The 17,320-nt window shown below is 48.1% G+C and overlaps 1 protein-coding gene across 2 annotated transcripts; it reads right to left on the minus strand.

Annotated features, from left to right (window-relative positions):
* Nucleotides 1-241: 241 nt before the first annotated feature.
* RTRAF (RNA transcription, translation and transport factor) lies at nucleotides 242-14,137 on the minus strand. Of its 2 annotated transcripts, XM_087746864.1 has the most exons (8): nucleotides 13,898-14,131; nucleotides 11,932-12,056; nucleotides 10,297-10,396; nucleotides 8,996-9,082; nucleotides 7,784-7,872; nucleotides 4,974-5,042; nucleotides 1,253-1,301; nucleotides 242-529 (listed from the first exon to the last, which is right to left on the minus strand). In XM_087746864.1, the coding sequence occupies exons 1-8, from the start codon at nucleotides 13,956-13,958 to the stop codon at nucleotides 375-377; spliced, it is 735 nt and encodes a 244-aa protein (XP_087602990.1). In that variant the 5' UTR covers nucleotides 13,959-14,131; the 3' UTR covers nucleotides 242-374. The 2 variants fall into 2 exon arrangements, with proteins under 2 accessions (XP_087602990.1, XP_087602991.1); XM_087746865.1 differs by lacking the exon at nucleotides 4,974-5,042 and having other exon boundaries at nucleotides 13,898-14,137.
* Between the last annotated feature and the right edge of the window lie 3,183 nt (nucleotides 14,138-17,320).

Raw genomic sequence — 17,320 nt, forward strand, 5'->3', positions numbered from 1 at the left:
AGTATTTCAGTTGTAGGGTAGCTGGCGGAGAAGCAGCAAGCCAGCCAGGAGCGAGCTGCTCACAGGGCAGGACCTCGGCAAAATAGGATAATAGCAAAATAACCTTTACGTAACACTCCCTCCTCAGCACAAAGCCAAACACAATGAAAAAGTCGTATTTGCCAACTCAGAGCTAATCAGAACAATTTGTCCATTTTCCCCAGCTTCATTTATTTAAAGAAAAACGATAATTCATTAGAAGTCAGAATTCAATTTCCTGTTTTCTTCCAAAACAGTAAAATAATATGATTTCAAACTGCATGCCAGAGGTGTACAGCCTTGTGCATAGTTCCTAATTGTACTAAGTACACAAGAGCCTAAAAGCTTTTATCTGTTCATCTCCCGACTTTCCCCAGTCTGTGGTCCGTCTTGGGATCAGCGATAATCGCCTGAACTGCTACGATCGCTTCGTTAATTTTTGTCTGCAGCTCTCGGAGCTCCTCTATATGCAGCAGTCGGAGAATTTGGGCAGCTTCATTGAGAACAGCATCTGGGCGAGATGCAGAAAGAGAAGTCGTATCAAGCATTTTCATCTGACAGGAAGGTCTTAAGAAAAGCTTAATCTAAGGCAACGCTCCGCACTTCATTCATGCTTGTGGTTTTTTGTACTTGAAATAGGGAACGAGCTTCCCCTGCTGCTAGAGAGGGACAGGGTGCTCTGCAAAACCTCGCGCAGCTCCCTGCAGCCCTCGCGGTAATCCACAGCCACGTCGGGTCGGTACGAAGCATTCCGAGTCGTAATTTAGGTGTACGTGGGGCAAAAGCCAAGCCAGACTAGTGGAGTCCCAGGTCATCTGGCTGTTGTTTACAAAATAATCTATCGGGTCATGCCAACTTGCACTGCCTCCGATTAGATTTTAGGTAAATTATGCAGCTGGAAGACAGGGAAGAAGCAGAGAGGTCCTCTGCTGGTAGGAGCAAGATTTACAAGACAACAGGACGGAGATGCATTCCTTCCGCTTGCAAACGTGGCTGCCATTAAAAGCTGTTATTTAAACATTACTCTGCAACAACATATTCCACAGCTAAGATTTATGCTTTTCTGTTCCAAAACAAAATGCTCAGGAGTGCTCGTAAATAACAAGCTGGGAGGGAGCAATTTTTTCCACTACAGGCTTTTTTACTGTACGTATTATCTACATATTTGACAGTAATATACTTTGTTCAAAGGCAAACATCACTATTTAAAAGTAACATTAAGAGAACTGCTTACCTCCTGTGTCAAAACCAAGAATGTGCTTTTCTAAAGCAACAGGCAAACCCTTTAAAAAGAAAAAGCATGTTCAAATATAATTAGAAATGTCGTTTTGCATGTTTGGAAGATAAAATCGAGTACTACAGCAGGTAACTCTGGAGGAGAGGACACTTGAGTTTTGCTTAGACAGACACATGTGACAACTGCGAAAAGTCATCATGCTCGATTACACACGAGCGCCTTTGTGTCCTGAAACGTCAAACCCAGAGCGTTAATAAAGGAAAATCTTCGTGCTTAATAATCCCCCTACTTGTGAAGCGAACCCCATTGGATACACACTGCCCACATTCAATCCTTAAAAGGCTAACAACAGCACCGCGAGAGAACGCCCAACCCAGCAACGTCACCACCCAGACAAACAAAAAGCACGCACAAACTAGGCTTTCGTAGAAACCATTGCCCTCAAACAGCTGCCGGTTTTCAAAGCGCTGGCTCATTGGAAGGAGTTGTAAAAATCCTCTGTAATCAAATGAGTTTCTCAAGCACTGAACTTGTGTTAAGCTTCGGAATAAAGCTAAATGTTCGGTTTTCTAAACACTTGCTCTATTAAGACAGTACAAGGAAAAATTTTATTAGTGGTCATTTATAAGCATTGCTCTCTTTCCTTTACTCTCTCCAGTTGTGGAGAAGTGGTCCTGCTAAACAATCACCACGTTTCAACATGCACAGAAAATTAGATTTAAACAATGCAAATCTTGGAATTTGCTTTTACTACCTCCTTTCAGCTGGCTTTTTTCAACATTTGCCTTGGCACAGTCGCCAAATGCCTCGCACTTGGCACGACAAAAACATCTGAGTTCGATACCATTAGTTTCTACAACGATGGGGTTGTAAACCTTCTAAACAGTGAGGATTTCTTTTAAAGGCTTTTATATACGCGTAAAAAAATTCTGTGTTGATCAAAACACACACTAAATACAAAATGGTGACTGTAACTCATTAGAGTTACCCCATTTTCAAAAAGTGGTTCTTTTCCACGGCCTTCACAATAAAATGGGCGTTCAACGGCAATCTTAAAAATACATCTCCATTGTTAAAATCTAACCTGCTTGTTGGTAGGGATGCCACTAACGCCACTTCAGACAGATTCTCGCAACATCAGACTTCATCTCTTTATTTTTTAAGAAATGGGGTTTATACGTAAGGCTGCGGAGACCGCATTGCCACTCCAGCACGTTCTCCGAGCCATGCGTGCAGCAAAACATTGGTTCCGTCGGTTCTTTGTGGGTGAACTCCCCAGGGCCGTTCCAGGCTCCTCCGACGCCGAGTGACCGCAGGGGCACCTTCAGAGGTGGTCTTTGGAGACACCCCGACAGCGTGGCATTACTTACCCTGCCTTCCTCCCCCCACCCCGCACGTCAGCTCCTTTTTGGCTGGTGGAAGCTGTCTTTGGCCGAGCAGCAGACCGGCCTTTCCCCGGTCTCGTGGCAGGCGCTGGGCTGTACAGGCACCCGCTGCTGCTGCGACTACAACGAGCGCACGCTCATTTGCGCAGCAGCTTCAAACAGGGAGAGAAATGAAGAGCACCTTTAAATCGGTAACTACACAGACTACTTAAGCCTCATTCCTCAAAAATTTAATTAAAAAATGCTGCACAAAGCACCGGCAATGGGCCTGACTGCCGCAGCCATCTCCCCTGTAACTGGAAGTGTCAACAGTTAAAACTAGATTTCCTGGGAGCGGGAGGAAAAAGAAGTTTCCAGATTTCAGAGTAGGGGGAAAAATATACCTGCTTTGTTGTGCTTTTAAACATGCCCCAGGTATAGCCTTTGGGAGCATCCTTAAAGTGATCCCGAAGGGCACTTGTTGTACTTGATGCTACCTAGGATACAGTCATCAGGCAAGGAAAGCCCAGGACAGCCTGCGAGTCTGTCAGTATAAATCTGAATCCTGTCTAGACATCAAGTACATTGAATTACCAGCCATTCAAAATATAATCTAAAAAAAAAAAAGTCATGTCTTATCTTGAAAACTGTACCTTGACAACCCAACAAGCTAAATCTCATTTTATTTGGTACACTGAAACCGCAAGTGCAGCAGCGTAAGCGTCCTCAGCACAGTCCTCAGACATAGCCTTCAGTCAGAGGACACTTCTGTATCTGTTTTATCTTCTCCCCACTCTATCTTGATATTGCCAAGAATGCAACTCGTGACATTTTGTCTATTAAGTCGTCTGCCATGCAGCAGTCGGACATCTATAAGCTGTTTCTAGGGACAAGGCTTAATACACAAAGTGTCACCGGCTAGTATTTTGGCCATTAACAAGCCAGCCAAAATCAGAGGTTTATTTTTCCTCTCCTACCCTGCAACCCCCTCTGCTTTTAAGAGATTTTCTTCATTCATCTGGTACATTACGATGTTGGCGATCACTGCTGGCACAGATAAAGCTGTTTGCCTGCCCCCAACCCCCTGCTTTTTCTCCGTCCCGCTTGAAATTTAGCGTTCCTAATGAGAACACGCTCCCAGCGACGTACATCACGTTCACTGACACAGTGACAGTTCAACCTCAGACCTGACGACACTTTGAAGAACTGTCGAATGTGAACAATTCTTTGTCATGAAAAAAATTCACTGTTCCTCCAAGAAGCTAGTTCTGCCAAACACACAGAAAATCCCATCTTGATCCCTGCATGTCAGCTGTGCAGCTATGTAAACAACAACTAAAAGCAGCTTTTTATTAACATGAGTTATAGAACCTAAAATGACTACAGCAGTCTCAGCTGCTTTCATATTTTCCTCCTCTTTTAATGGTTTGATGGATATACAAGACCAAAGCTTTGATTTACTGTTCCAACGCTTCTGGCACTTACTGCACTGCAACTCAGAGCACCTGCAATTGCCACTTCGCAAACACCGTAAGCAGTGTTATGATAATAACTAAAGCATGGCCTGTTCTGAGCAGCTGCCAGAAAAGACGAAGGGACTTGCGCTCTTTGACCAGTTCCGGTTGCTTTAGCGGGGACGTTTCTAACCGTACACCTGCAGGGCAGGAGAGGCTGCCTTCCCCGGCTGTGCCCGAGACCCAGCGCCAGCAGCTGCTGCGCCAAATGCCGCAGAGAAGAGCTGGAGAACTGGGACGCTTAAGAAATGCCAATCTGAAAACCACAGTCATGCCCTGGCACATCTTACAAACAGACAGCTTGCGGGTAGAAAAGAATTCTGCAAAATCTGAGGTTTAAGTGCAAAAGTTTCCTTCACCATTTCCCTTTTTGGGGAAGAGGGGGAGGGAGGAGTTGGATGTCCAACATCCCATTCCTTAAACACAGACGAGGTGTACATAGGAAGCAAAGCGCTCCATACAAGGAATGTTTCAACCTGTTTACGCAGCCAATGCTGCCGATTCCAAGGAAAAGCCAGGTCATGCATTTCTTCGCATACTGCGGGCCTGCTGCACTGAACGGGAAGGGTAATCCTCCGGCAAATACGCAGATAGAACAGCTATTTACACGATATGTCATGCAGGTACACAGATTTGTATTCAACTGAAACAAAAAGAGCTTTGTATATTCTCCATAATCCTCTGGGTCTTTTCGAATTGGGATGGCGAAGATAAAGCAAGTTTCCACCACCCTCCTAAGTAAAGCATTTAAATAGAACCGGTTTTGACTGAGATGGCAAACATTTACACCTGCACTTATAACAACAATTAACACTAGCCTCATGCAGCGTATATACAAACCTCCTTGGACTGACTGGCCTTCGCTATGGCGTCCTGTGTCAAGCGCTCTTGAACCAAAATGCGAATTGCCTAGGAAAAACATTTAAAGGCGAGAGTAATTAATTTATATCTTGATGCATTTCTTGGCAATTCCAAGGGGAAAGGAGCCAACGTTAGCCTAGCATAACCTCAAACCCACAGGTTTGTGAAAGATGGTTTGGAAAACTCTTTTGGACCTTAAACCTCTTCAGATAGCACTATTCCTTGCAAGCAGCGTCTTACACAGGTGTAGTCTCTTCGGCTGTGGGAAGGCAGCTTAACCAGAAGAGACAAGGACATTACACTATTAATTTCAGCCACTCCCGGGCCAGAAACTGCAAAGTACTAGGAACAGTCAAGAAAGCTTGTGATTTTCAGGACGAGCTGATCGCGATCCCAAAGTGGCAGCACCATTTTTATTTTTCTGAGATCGTACACCTTTAACGCTGCAGCGATACAGCTTCTTCAGGAAGGAAATCCTGCTATCGGCACCTTTTAGTAGGTGCTGAACCGTCTTCCGCATGCAGAGAAGCCTGGAGCAAGGCTACCCACCCAGGTTTTAAAAAGACTGAGAGCAGAAAGGAATTATTTTTAGACACAGGAACAAGAACAGCCTTGATTTTAACAATCCTGCTGCTCATCTGTTTTTACTGGCTCCAGTACATAGCACGAAATCGTATCGGAGCTATCAGTTACTGATACCTACAGCTGTAAATGCCTCTAAAAATAACTGAAGGAATACCACGCAGGCAGACTTCCACTAGAAAGAACTGGGTCTGTCAGACACATTCCTCAGACTTTCCCTAACGAGCAGCCAAATGTGACAGAAGCAGTCTTACTGCTGCGCGTTTCTTCCCCAAGATTCCTTCCGGTTTTCGTCCCGATTAAAGCTGAGATCATACTAGAAAGTTGCCACTGAATACTTCTGGAAATCTTTCTAACTGAAGGGAATAGCCTGGACAAGAGTGTGATTTGATGAGGAGTTTAACTTTAGATTCCAGCAGTGAAACCAGACCTCGTGTACGAGCATTTTGAGTGCCTTTTGCATTAGAAAAAGGATATCCAACTGTGCTACAGCTTTCTGATCAACCTGCCAGATTTAAATTAATAAAATGGGACTCCAAATACCAAGGTCTGGCCAGACATCTGTGGCATGCTTGCACCCTTTGGCCTTCCCTAAGCACCCATTCCGGAGTGTTCAAGCCTGAATAGGGATCGTAACTCCTCCGCATGCACGCTGCAAACCTGCTTACTGTGGCATAGAATTAAGAGTTTCACTGACACATTATAATACCATGAAACCCTGAAAAATAGCATCGCTGTTGTTTGTGTAACACAAATTGCCATTGCAGGAATCTGTTCTCACTGTAATTAAAAGCAAGAAAATTCAGGCTGGTGGTTTTGTCCAGCTACCCTCGTCTGAAAAAAAGCGAGGCTAGAAGTGTGGAAATAGCGACAGAAATGTAAATACATTTACGCAGAAAACACATTCTGCTTTCTTTTTGAGTTGTTAGTACCAGATTAGGTGAACCCACATAAAGTTTGCTAGCCTCGAGACAACCCTATAAGACAACTGGAAGGAACTCTGTCTATAAGGGCTGAGCTCAGGCTGCGGATCCTCAACATCACCATTCACAGGTCTCTCCTCTCTCTACCCGGTATCTTTTTTCACTGTTTTTTGTAGGGTTTGGGGTGGGTTTTTTTGGTAGAGATTTGATATCCAAGATCTCCACCGCTCTTTAAAGATCAGTGACAGGTTCAAAGGCTATTTTGGAGAGGCAAAGGAGGATACCATACTGGAGAGAATGAGAAAATGGTTGATGGGATAACTGCAAGCCGTTAATTCCTTAGGAAACCAGGCTAACAGGATAATACTGTTCAAATATACCTGTTATAGACTGACACACACTACAGAAACTTAAAATACCCACGGCCTTTAGTTTCTTCCAAGTAAGTTTAGCAAATATCATAGCTACTGCAATGAATGGATCTTATTGTTTTTTCAGTGAAATGAGTTTATTTTGGTGCCAAACAAAACTAAGCTTATTTCCATAATATGACATGACCAAGTAGCAACTCAGGATTGCTACAGTCTCAGTAAATACAATACCTAAAGAATACAGTACAGGTTCAACCCAAAACTTACAGGTAACTACAGAGTTCCACCACTAAGTCACAAATGTTCTCAAAGTCATAAAAAAAGATGCTTTAGAAAATTAATTAGCCTATTTACTGCATTTAGAAGCCAGGATTAGTTGTCAAGACTAAATTAAACTGACGTCAGTAACAACAAGGAGTAAACAGTTCATAGGACCAAAAGTCAGGAGGAGGTAGCTTTTAACTGTCATTCCTCCCCAGGCTGTTTGTTTTAAAACATCCTTTGCATCGCTTAGCCTCTACGTTTTTCAAGTTTCTCTTTTGATTTCTAGCACTAGAATACAATCTTCTCCTTTGAGTGTGTTCCTCAATATTTCTGAGGTTCATTAAAAACACGTAAAGCAGTACTTCAGCTAACCTAGAGCACTTCAAACCCTGAACAACAGTTCCCAGTGTTGGAATTCCAGGAACTCGGCTACCATTGAACTGTTTACCAAGATAATTATCCTTGCATTAACGTCCATGATTTATATTCTGTGTTCTTATCTGCTTTAAAAGACAGAGGATGAGGTTTACTTTCTATTTGTGCCTAAAAAGTCATAGTTATCAGTGCCTGTGCACCACAAGCTGTTATACACCTACCAGCCACTGGGGAAAAGAAGGAAGAAAGGAGGTTTGAAAACTGTGAAACTCACCTTAAGCATTACCAAGTAATCATCATGTCGCTGAATCTGAAGCAGATTAGCTAAAGCCATCACGCCAGCCTTGAAATCAGGATTATTCACTGTAAAAATAATCATAATTGTTAAAAATATACACTAGTTTAACTAGCTCCAAAAGACAGAATTGGCTTCCTGACTCCCTGGTATAGGATTGCCCTCAAGGATGGGCAAGGCCATGGGTACACAGCTGTGAGCAACCACTTAGGCTGGCTACAAAGCAATCAAAGGGGGCACTAGGCTTCGTAGCCAGGTTCAGAACATCATCCAAGCACAAAGAGCTTTGTTTTCAATGCCAAACGCATTGCCTACATCCTCCCGCACAGGAAACCAGTGTTAAGTCTTTGAAAATAAAGCCAATTCCATGAAGGTCTTCTCTTTCATAAATCTTTCTATCACTGCAGAGCAGAACTGTGCCTGCTGGGTGAGGGCAGGACCAATTCCTAGCTGTCTTTTTGTAGAAGGAGGAATGGGAGAAGACTTGGGGGATTTAGGGCTAATTTTAGTAGCTATTTTCCACCACTTCCATTTATTGTGAATGTGCCTAGCAGTCAAAAAAATTACAATGATTATGAGAGAGGTACAGCTGGGGAAGACTGAGCCAGCATGTAATACGTGACAGTATTGAAGTAAAAAGTCCGCCACCATGTTTCCTTAGCTTTTATTTCTTTTTTTAAGATATGTTAGAGTCTGTAGTCAAAAGGTATCTTGCTATTTCACCCTAACCCACGGTAAGTACTCATGTCTTCTAGAGTTCTCTGCAAAGCTGTTAAGGTAAATACCCTTCAGCTGCTTCCTCATCACCCTCCCAGCTTACTCCTGTCTGATCAAGTCTCTGGGCTCCTCATTCTGCCGGGAAAGAGTCCCCCCTCTGCCCTTCCCCTTTTTCCCCAACAGGAAAAGATCTGCATCAGCGCACATCCAGACACCTGGGATTCACATGGAGCAGTTCCTCTTTCCTTTAGTAGGAACGCAAATGCAAATAACTCACAGTCACTCTCAAAACACTGTTCACAGAGCCAACAGTAAAAGAATATACAAACCCTGCATTTCTAAAGCTTTAAATGGGGCTTTAAAAAGTTATACCTATCACAGTACTGCAACAACTTAAAATCCAAAGAACATCACACAGGCCACGGAACATATTCACGCATGATGCGTCTGTACCGTAGGCTGCTGCACACTTACCATCCAAGTTAATCAGTGGCTCTGCATTTTTTGCTGTATTGTCAGTATTTTTAGCACCATCAGGGGTAGAATCCTTATACTTGTCAGCTGTTAAATTAAGAAGCAAATAGGAACAACATTAGAGCCAACGACAAAAATAACTAGTTAAAAGTTTAGCGCCAAGCTGTAGTTTGCGATAGCTGTAGTTTTGGGGTGTGGTAATTGCCAAGAGCCTCCTGGGCTTACACGCTGATGTCTGAGCTCCCTGCTAAGGTCCCCAAAGGCTGCCGTTCTAGTGAGCGACCCTAACAGCTCCCATCTGCAGAGAGCGTCTGTGCTACCCACGAGCAGCATCAGAGCATGCTCCACACTTATGTAGGGCATTATGCTCTTGATTAAAGCTCTTCCTACAGTCTTCATCCCAGAAGGCTGAACAAGCTGCACCTTACAGTTCCACTACTTTTAAAATCCATCAATTCAACTAGCATTGGCCCTTTGCCTCAATCAGCAGCATAGGTAGGGCTCAAGAACGACAGACTGAAGTTGGTTCTGATCAGCAAGTAAAACATTTCCAGTGAAGGCTTTGCTGCAACGTTCATCTGCAACGCACACAGGGGTTTTTCAAGCCTTTAGAGGAGGGAACCTCCTGTCTCCTCCATCTTCATGAACCCTTGAGTCACAGGCAGCTCACTTTTTCCAGCACGAGGGACTGAGAACCAGCTCTACAGATTACAGGCATTTATATCCCATCCTTGTCTCGGGCAGAGCTCAGCCCTGCAGGAATTAAAGGTAATGGAAAACAGTACTTTGGCTATTATTACATTTGCTACCAGTAATTACATTTGTATCCGCACTCCACTATAAGGAAATGAAACTGCTGCTGACTGTTGAGATTTAACTTAACTTTTTCATAACCTTGCCCTAGTTCCCAAGGGTTCAGGATCTACTCCCTGTGAAAAAGGCTCTAAGAATAACTTATTTGAATAAATGTAGTACTAAAGAAGATGCATTTAATACACTTTAGAGTAAGTTCTCATAAAGGCAATCCCACAGGGAGGAGGGTAAAAATATATACAACGGGATTTGCTATACCCAGAAATAAAGTAATAAATGCAAGCACGCTACTGCCCTGTCCCACGGGAGCTGAAGAGACACAGTTCACATCTGAATATGGTGCAAAACCAAGCAGATGAAATTACATTTTTATTTTTAAAGAAAACAATATATACTTTTGACGTCTTAATTTGATGACTACTTCATAAAATTAAATAGACAAACACATTTCCCTACCATTTTGAAATATTAAATATATTCACCCATACCATTATCTCCATACTCGAGCCTAACCGCTAAGCCGAGGAGCCAGTCCACTGTTTCTTGTCGTTCTTGCATTTTGAAAGGACAGTTTACATCTTTCATATACTGCGGAGCAGAAAGAGAAGAAAACAAATAGATGCGATTGACCTGTATGAATTAGCGAGGAGCACAGAACTGTTTTGTAAAGTCACTTTCCCACAGACCTTACAGCTGTTAGAAGATAATTATTAACAAGAAGCATCATTGTGAAATGTCCTGCTGTGGCATCTGATCCACCGGAGACATTTTAGAGCTTTCCAATCCACCGCTAACTCGAGTCTGCCATTTAGTTATGGCACCGCTTTTTAATGAATGTTAGTCTTTGTCAGACTGCAACCAGAGAAACCAACATTCCCCTTTCTTTGCTCTCTGTTCATTTTACACAGTAAGTGGAGGCAAGGCAAAGGGGAAGGACGGAGAACAAATTACAGCAAAAACTTCCCATCGAAAGCAGGAAGGAGGAATAATGCTATCTAAGGCTTTCCCAATACCGGTATCAGAGGATTCTGAGGGGCAGGAGGAGTAATTTTCCTCTTCTTAAGGGCTGTGTACAAGAGAGGGCAAAACGTTGCCGGGACACTGTTTCTGCAATTCTGAAGCCAGAAGACAGGACCCAGCCTGACCTGCTGCCAAGACTCCCAAAGCCCAGGCCACAGTGACATTCTGCTGTGCCCCTTTGCTGGAGGGAGAGGAGTGCCACGCAGCCTCTTCTCCGGCAGCAGCAGCATGGAGGGAAAGGGCACCAGGGGCTGGAGAGCACTAGCAGGCAGGGCTCCCCTGGCAGGCATGCAGAGAAGGACAGTCTGGCCAAGCTAAGAAAGATATCAGCAATACCGCAACAGCACCAGCTGCCAGTAATTCTAAGATCACATACATTTATGTACATGATATTAGAATGCTTTAGGCTCCCTCCTGCAAAGCATGAGCGCTGCAACTCCAGTCCTCCTGGGCAGCGAGCAAGGCAAGCGGTTCCAGGGCGGGGGGGAAAAAGTGAGATGAATGGGCACTGAGCATTACGGAGCAGCATTTTCAGCTCCTCGCAGGGCTGTTTTGACAGAAAGGAAACGGGAACCAAGAGGGAAAGCTCAACAGCCCTGTGGTGACTCAAAACGCTCACGAGCACACAGGAGCTCACTCACAAAACGATGGCTGCTTGCCATGCTTTGCGCCAGCAGTGGAAAACCATCTATCTGAAATCACAAGAGCTGCAGTAGCTTTCTTCCACACACAAAGCCTACGAGTGTGTTAGCCTAATCCATTTGCCTTTCGGTACGTAAGAATCATTAATGCAGAAAAAGCTGTTTATTTGTCGTCAGTTTTCTTTCTACTTCAAGAGCTGAATGAAATCAGGCAAGAAACCTGGATGGATACCACCTATTGCAAAAACACAGCCGAGTGAAAACTGTGTACAAAAAGTTCTGCCATCTTAATAACTCCTACAGTTTGGCTTCAACAACACATTTAAATTCCTAGAAATGTAAAAGTTCAGAGACAGGACAAATATTCAGAGTAATTTAGATTCAACAACTACAGCAGCTATTAATCATCATTTATATAAGACATCTTTATCATTTAAAATTGTGTTTGAAGCAACAAAATACCTTTTCAAATGATTTGGGCCAGTCATCACTATGTATGTTTCTTAAATTCCCTCGGTCTTCAATCTTGTAATGTCTGATTTTCTGGTCTTCGAGCCAGACAATAAAATTTCTGAATTCCGTTTCATCTGTCAGGAGAAGTAAACAAAGCAAGAATTAACCAATATCTTAAGGGCAAAACCAAGCCCTTCAGTTTTAACCCAATTCATACAAATACTGGTGCCCCTGAGCGCTTTCATATTTTACCATGAAGACACCTCTACCACTAAACCCATGTATTCCAGGATAAGCTCTGACCAACACTCAACACGGAGTGCTTTTCATTTTTCAAGTCACTTTCGATTGCCTATGGTTGACTGCCTACACTAAAAGGCACCACCCAACAGATTGTTTTTATTTGGAATATAGTTATAATTTATTAAGCAAAGAAGGAAAGGTGAAACAATGATAGAGAAATTCAGTTCCTAACCCTGTTATCTGGATAAATATGTTACATGTAGCAGTAACCCCCCCGTCTCTTCCTAAGAGCAACACACACAACTCGTGACTGTGCAAAGACATTTTCTTCCTTCGCTGTTGACTCAACTTTTCTGGGTTGTTGACCCAACATCTCATTATTTGGGAGCTGGAATTCCACAATAAAAGACTGCGGTCCAAACAAAGATATTTGTACCAGACAAAGCAATTAGGCTGCAGCTGCGCTTCAGTGACAGAATTCACTTCTGGACACAGCAGATCACAGCTCTGGGGTATCACCGGCCCCTCAAAAACCGACTGTGAGATGTGGTGGCATTGGATGAGCTTTAATATCCCTAGTTAATGAATTTAATATCCTCCTGCATCTCAGAGCGGGGTGAGCACAGCGTTTTCTCCATCAGGGACACAAATTATACTTCTGCTTCTGTTAGTGCCCTACTTCTATCCAACGTGTTGGAAGAAACAGAGAAGCAGTCACAACACACGCAAAGGAAAGCTTTCAGTAAGCCCTTTTAAAACTTCGACACTGACAAAATGAACCTTAAAGGAGGGGAAAAAAAGGAATGTTAACCATAAGGAACTTAAGACCCACAACACAAGAAGATGCCAGTAGACAACATCTCTTGAAAGAGAAGCGAGTCTTCCAGAAGCACTGAAGGGAAGATAAGCTATTAAGCAGGTGACCTGAAGCTTATAATTAGTCACACTGGATATATACATTTGTTACAGGGCCCTTTCAAGGAAGAAAAAGGTTAAGTGTTACAAAAATCAAGCATATAAGCGTTGATATGTATTGGTGCATTACAAAATAGATCTAGTTATGTCACTAGGCTCCTCTTATTCACCACACTGTCTCCGCCTCACTTCGTGTCCAGAACACCCCAGGCTCAAGGCAGGTCAGCACGGCAGCTGAGGGTGTTTCTGCGGCAGGCGTGACTCCTGTCCCTCAGCCAAGGCTCTTCGCGGGAGGGGGCCCAGAACAGCAGTGACACTGTCCAGCCCCGGAGAGCATCTCCGCTCTCACTCTGCTCCTAGACAACGCTCAAAGAGCCAACGAAACCAAACCAACCGCACACGACCGCGGCAATGCCTGCGAGGCCTGGTTTTCCTGGTGGAAACTCGGCATCTTCCCTAAACAGAATCATTTAGGTTAGAAAACACCTCTAAGATCGTCAAGCCCAACCGTTACCCCAGCACTGCCAAGCCCAAATACCGTGCTCCAGCTAAAACTTCGAGCCCAGAGAGCTGCACCAAGGCTCAAGGCTCAGGACCCTTCTGGCCTCAACCTGCCCTCCTCGCCCGGGAGACACGGGGACACCGCGGGGGTGAGAGCGGGAGGTTTCCGAAGCGCTGAGGCGAGGGGAAGGGGAGAAAGGCCCGGAGGAGGGGGGGGCAAGGCCTCCGGTGCGTGAGGAGAGCGGCGGGAAGGCGGGGATGGGGGTGGGGAAGCCGCCGCGCAGCGGCCCCGCGGAGCCCCGCCGCAGCCCCTCACCCCTGCAGTTGAAGCCGGCGGGGTTGTGGTAGTCGAGCGCCGAGAGCTTGCGGCGGAACATGGCGCCGGTGCCGGCGGCGGCGCCTCCGCTGACGGGCGGGCCCAGCCGCTCGCCCCGCTCAGGCCGAGCCGACGGGCCAGACGGGAAGGAACACCCCCTGCCCCACTCTCTGCCCGCCCATTGGCCGGCGCACGCCGAGCGGCAGCCTCTACTACCAATCAGAGGGTGGAAGGGACTGCCGGGAGGGGAAGAGGCCCTTCGTCCAGCTTTATTGACACGGCGGCGGGCGGACAGCGACAGGGGCGGGGCTTGCGGCGGGGGCGGGGCCTCGGGCGGGCTGGGGTCCGTGTGCAGGCCCCTGGCTGTACTGGGCAGCACTGGGCTGTACTGGGGAGCACTGGGAAGCATTGAGCTGTACTGGGAAGTGCTGGGCTGTACTGAGGAGCACTGGGGATAACTGGCCTGTACTGGGGAGGCCTGGGCAGCACTGGCCTGTACTGCAGATAACTGGGCTGTACTGGGGAGGACTGGGCAGCACTGGGGAACACTGGGCTGTACTGGGGAGCACTGAGCTGGACTGGGCAGCACTGGGCTGTACTGGGGAGCACTGGGGAGCGCTGAGCTGTACTGGGGAGCACTGGGTTGTACTGGGCAGCACTGGGAAGCATTGAGCTGTACTGGGAAGTGCTGGGCTGTACTGGGGAGCACTGGGGATAACTGGCCTGTACTGGGGAGCACTGAGCTGTACTGGAGAGCACTGGGCAGCACTGAGCTGTATGGGGGAGCACTGGGCTGAACTGGACAGCAATGGGTTGTACTGGGGAGGACTGAGCTGTGCTGGGGAACACTGGGGAGCACTGGAGGGCACTGGGTTGTACTGGAGAGGGCTGTGGAGCACTGGGCTGTACTGGGGAGGACTGGGGACCACTGAGCTGTACCGGAGAGCAGTGGGCTGTACTGGAGAGCAGTGGGCTGTACTGGGGAGGACTGGGCTGTACTGGGGAGCACTGAGAAGCAGTGAGCTGTACTGAGGAGCACTGGGGAGCACTGTGCTGTACTGGGGAGCACTGGGGCAGCCCCACAGCACTGCCCAGAGCTGCATGTGTGGCCAGGGGGTGCGGGCCCCCCCGTGCCCCTCTGCCACCCCCCATCTGCCCCACATCCCCCTGGCACCGCCTGGGGAGCAGAAGGGCCTTGGCGGGGGGGGGGGGGGGGGCAGCCCACTGCCCCAGACGCTGGGACAGGATGGGACAGGACGGGATGGGATGGGATGGAGTGGGATGGGGTGGGATGGGGTGGGCACCCCAGCCCCTGGGCACGCTCTGGTGGCCCAGGGGGCTGGCTCTGGGGCCCACTGTGCCCCCCACAAGCAGCACCACGGGGCCTGGTGGCCCCGAGGACATTGCTCGGGGCGCCTGTCCCCAGCCGCCGCGCTGAGCCATGCCCTGGGGCCGCAGCGAGGGCTGCGGGAGCAAGGGGTCGCAGCCGGGCGAGCGAGGGGGGCTTTGCTGTCGGCTTCGGGGGCTTTGTGTTCCCACCCCACTCACTCTATTATTTAACTCTCTTTTTAACACCGCACTCACCGCAGCGTGGCGGTGCAGATGCCCTCACGAAGTTAGGCAAGAGCAGAGCTGACCTTTCCGGAGGAGAAAAAACCAACCCACCGGAGAAGTGGCAGTTGTTTTCCCTTCTGGGTGCATGCGTGGCGTTTGCTCTCCAGAGTTTAGAGTTTTTATAGGCTTCAAACCATGCGTGAATCATCCCGGTTTCCCACAGATCCGCCCCAGCCCGGAGCAGGCTCAGCAGCGAAGGGGGTTTCTGGGCAGGGGAGCCCAGCCTGAGCCCCCTCTCCTTTCCGTGCCATGTGCAGCTTGCAATTAAACCATTTGCCATGCAAACGCTGCTGCGGCTGCCATTTGTCATCGGGTTCTTGCTGCCAGATACATTTTAGTCATCTCCGAGGGGTTTATGGGCAGGAAAAGTTTCTGCTCTGGTGGCATCTTGCACCAGGGCTCTGCGCGGTGCCGGCGGCAGGTGATGGATGCCTGGTTAAGGGTTTTTTTTGGGGTGGTTTTGCCTGGAGAAGGCGATGAGCCCGGGTTGGGAGCAAGACCACCCCCGTTCCCCCCATCCCTCCCCGGCTTGGGTGGCACTTTGCAGACATGGTGCTGACAGCGCGACGGAGCCGATGCAATATTCATCCTGACATTTCTCTCCGTGCCAGCCCTTCCCAGCGCTCCAGCTGGCAGCGGCGCTGTGATGGCAGGGTGGCACGGGGCTGAGCCAAACCCCCCCGCAGCCGCCCCGAACCCCAGGGAGAACTGGGGGGGGGCTTCTGCCTCCCTCCTCCTTTGGGACCATTCCTCTCCCATTCACCGTATCTCCTCCGGCTCGTTCCTGGAGGGGTTTAACCGAGGGCAGGGGCTCCTCGCCCTGCCTGCAGCAGGCAGGGAACCAGCTCTGCCTCCTTCGCCGGTCAAAGCCGGAGCCCAGGAGCGCTTCAGCGTGTCGCCAAGATGTGTGCGAGTGGTGACATGCAAGCGAGCAGTAAAGACACCAAGGCTCCGGTGTGGTTAAAAGGAGCTTGGGACCATCCCCGGGGTGTGTGGCCATCTGAGGGTACGTGCCAGTGCCACACGTTGTCCACCCCAGCAAGGGTGACCAGCGATGGAGGCAAGTGAAACCCCTGCATGGGTGCATACACAGCCAGTGGCCAGCACAGTCCCATGCCAGCAGCAGCAGGATGGGGCTCTCCACCCTTCCTCCACCTCTCCTGCCTTCATCGCCCTCAGGACAACCCTTGCCCTTCCTAACCCATCCTGTTTCACCTGGGGTTTGGGCATCTTCCCCTTCCCTGGTGGGTCCGTCCCCTCCTGCAGCGAGTCCCCCAGGGCAAAGGCATCCCCAGGAGCTGCAAAGACGGGTTGTGCTTCTCCTCTTCCCACTGCGTGCTGGAAATCTAATGGGCTTGCATCTAATGAACGCAATCAGTGCAAATGGGTTTATTCTCGTTAGCGAGCCGTACAGGGCCGGTGTCAGGGTGTGCGGGACAGGCAGCAGCGTGGCGTGCAGGGAGCAACATCTCACCTACGCTTTTGCCGGGCGCTCCGCACCTCCTCCGGCTTGGCAGATGCTGCCGGCTCGGCGGTGCCACCGCCGCTCGGGAGCTGAAGCCCGGGGAAGTGAGGATGGAACAGAGCAAGGCTTGGAAATGGAGGAGAGCCAGCAAGGTACAGCAACAGTTGAGCATCGCCTGGCTTGGCGTGCCGAGCAGGCGAGGCATCGCGGGAGTGACAGTTGGCTCCCTCCGTTGCAGTGACACCAGTGTTTTTTCTTCTAAGCTGGCCTGATGGACACAGCAAGGGGTGGGGAGCTGAGGGTTGAGCCCGCTGGTGCTGAAAAGTCTCCCCAGGGGTGGGCAA

The sequence above is a fragment of the Nipponia nippon genome, unplaced genomic scaffold (genome assembly GCF_047370975.1).
Source record: "Nipponia nippon isolate SJK-2023a ecotype South Korea unplaced genomic scaffold, ASM4737097v1 scaffold_11, whole genome shotgun sequence".
In the NCBI taxonomy this organism is placed as follows: domain Eukaryota; kingdom Metazoa; phylum Chordata; class Aves; order Pelecaniformes; family Threskiornithidae; genus Nipponia; species Nipponia nippon.

Coding starts and splice junctions, on each gene's coding strand:
- RTRAF (XM_087746864.1), bottom strand. CDS start 13,958: ATGTTCCGCCGCAAGCTCTCGGCGCTCGACTACCACAACCCCGCCGGC. Junction 9,083..10,296: donor GCTCGAGTATGGAGATAATG/GTATGGGTGAAT, acceptor TTAATTTAACAG/CTGACAAGTATAAGGATTCT. Junction 1,302..4,973: donor AGGCCAGTCAGTCCAAGGAG/GTTTGTATATAC, acceptor TTCTTTTTAAAG/GGTTTGCCTGTTGCTTTAGA.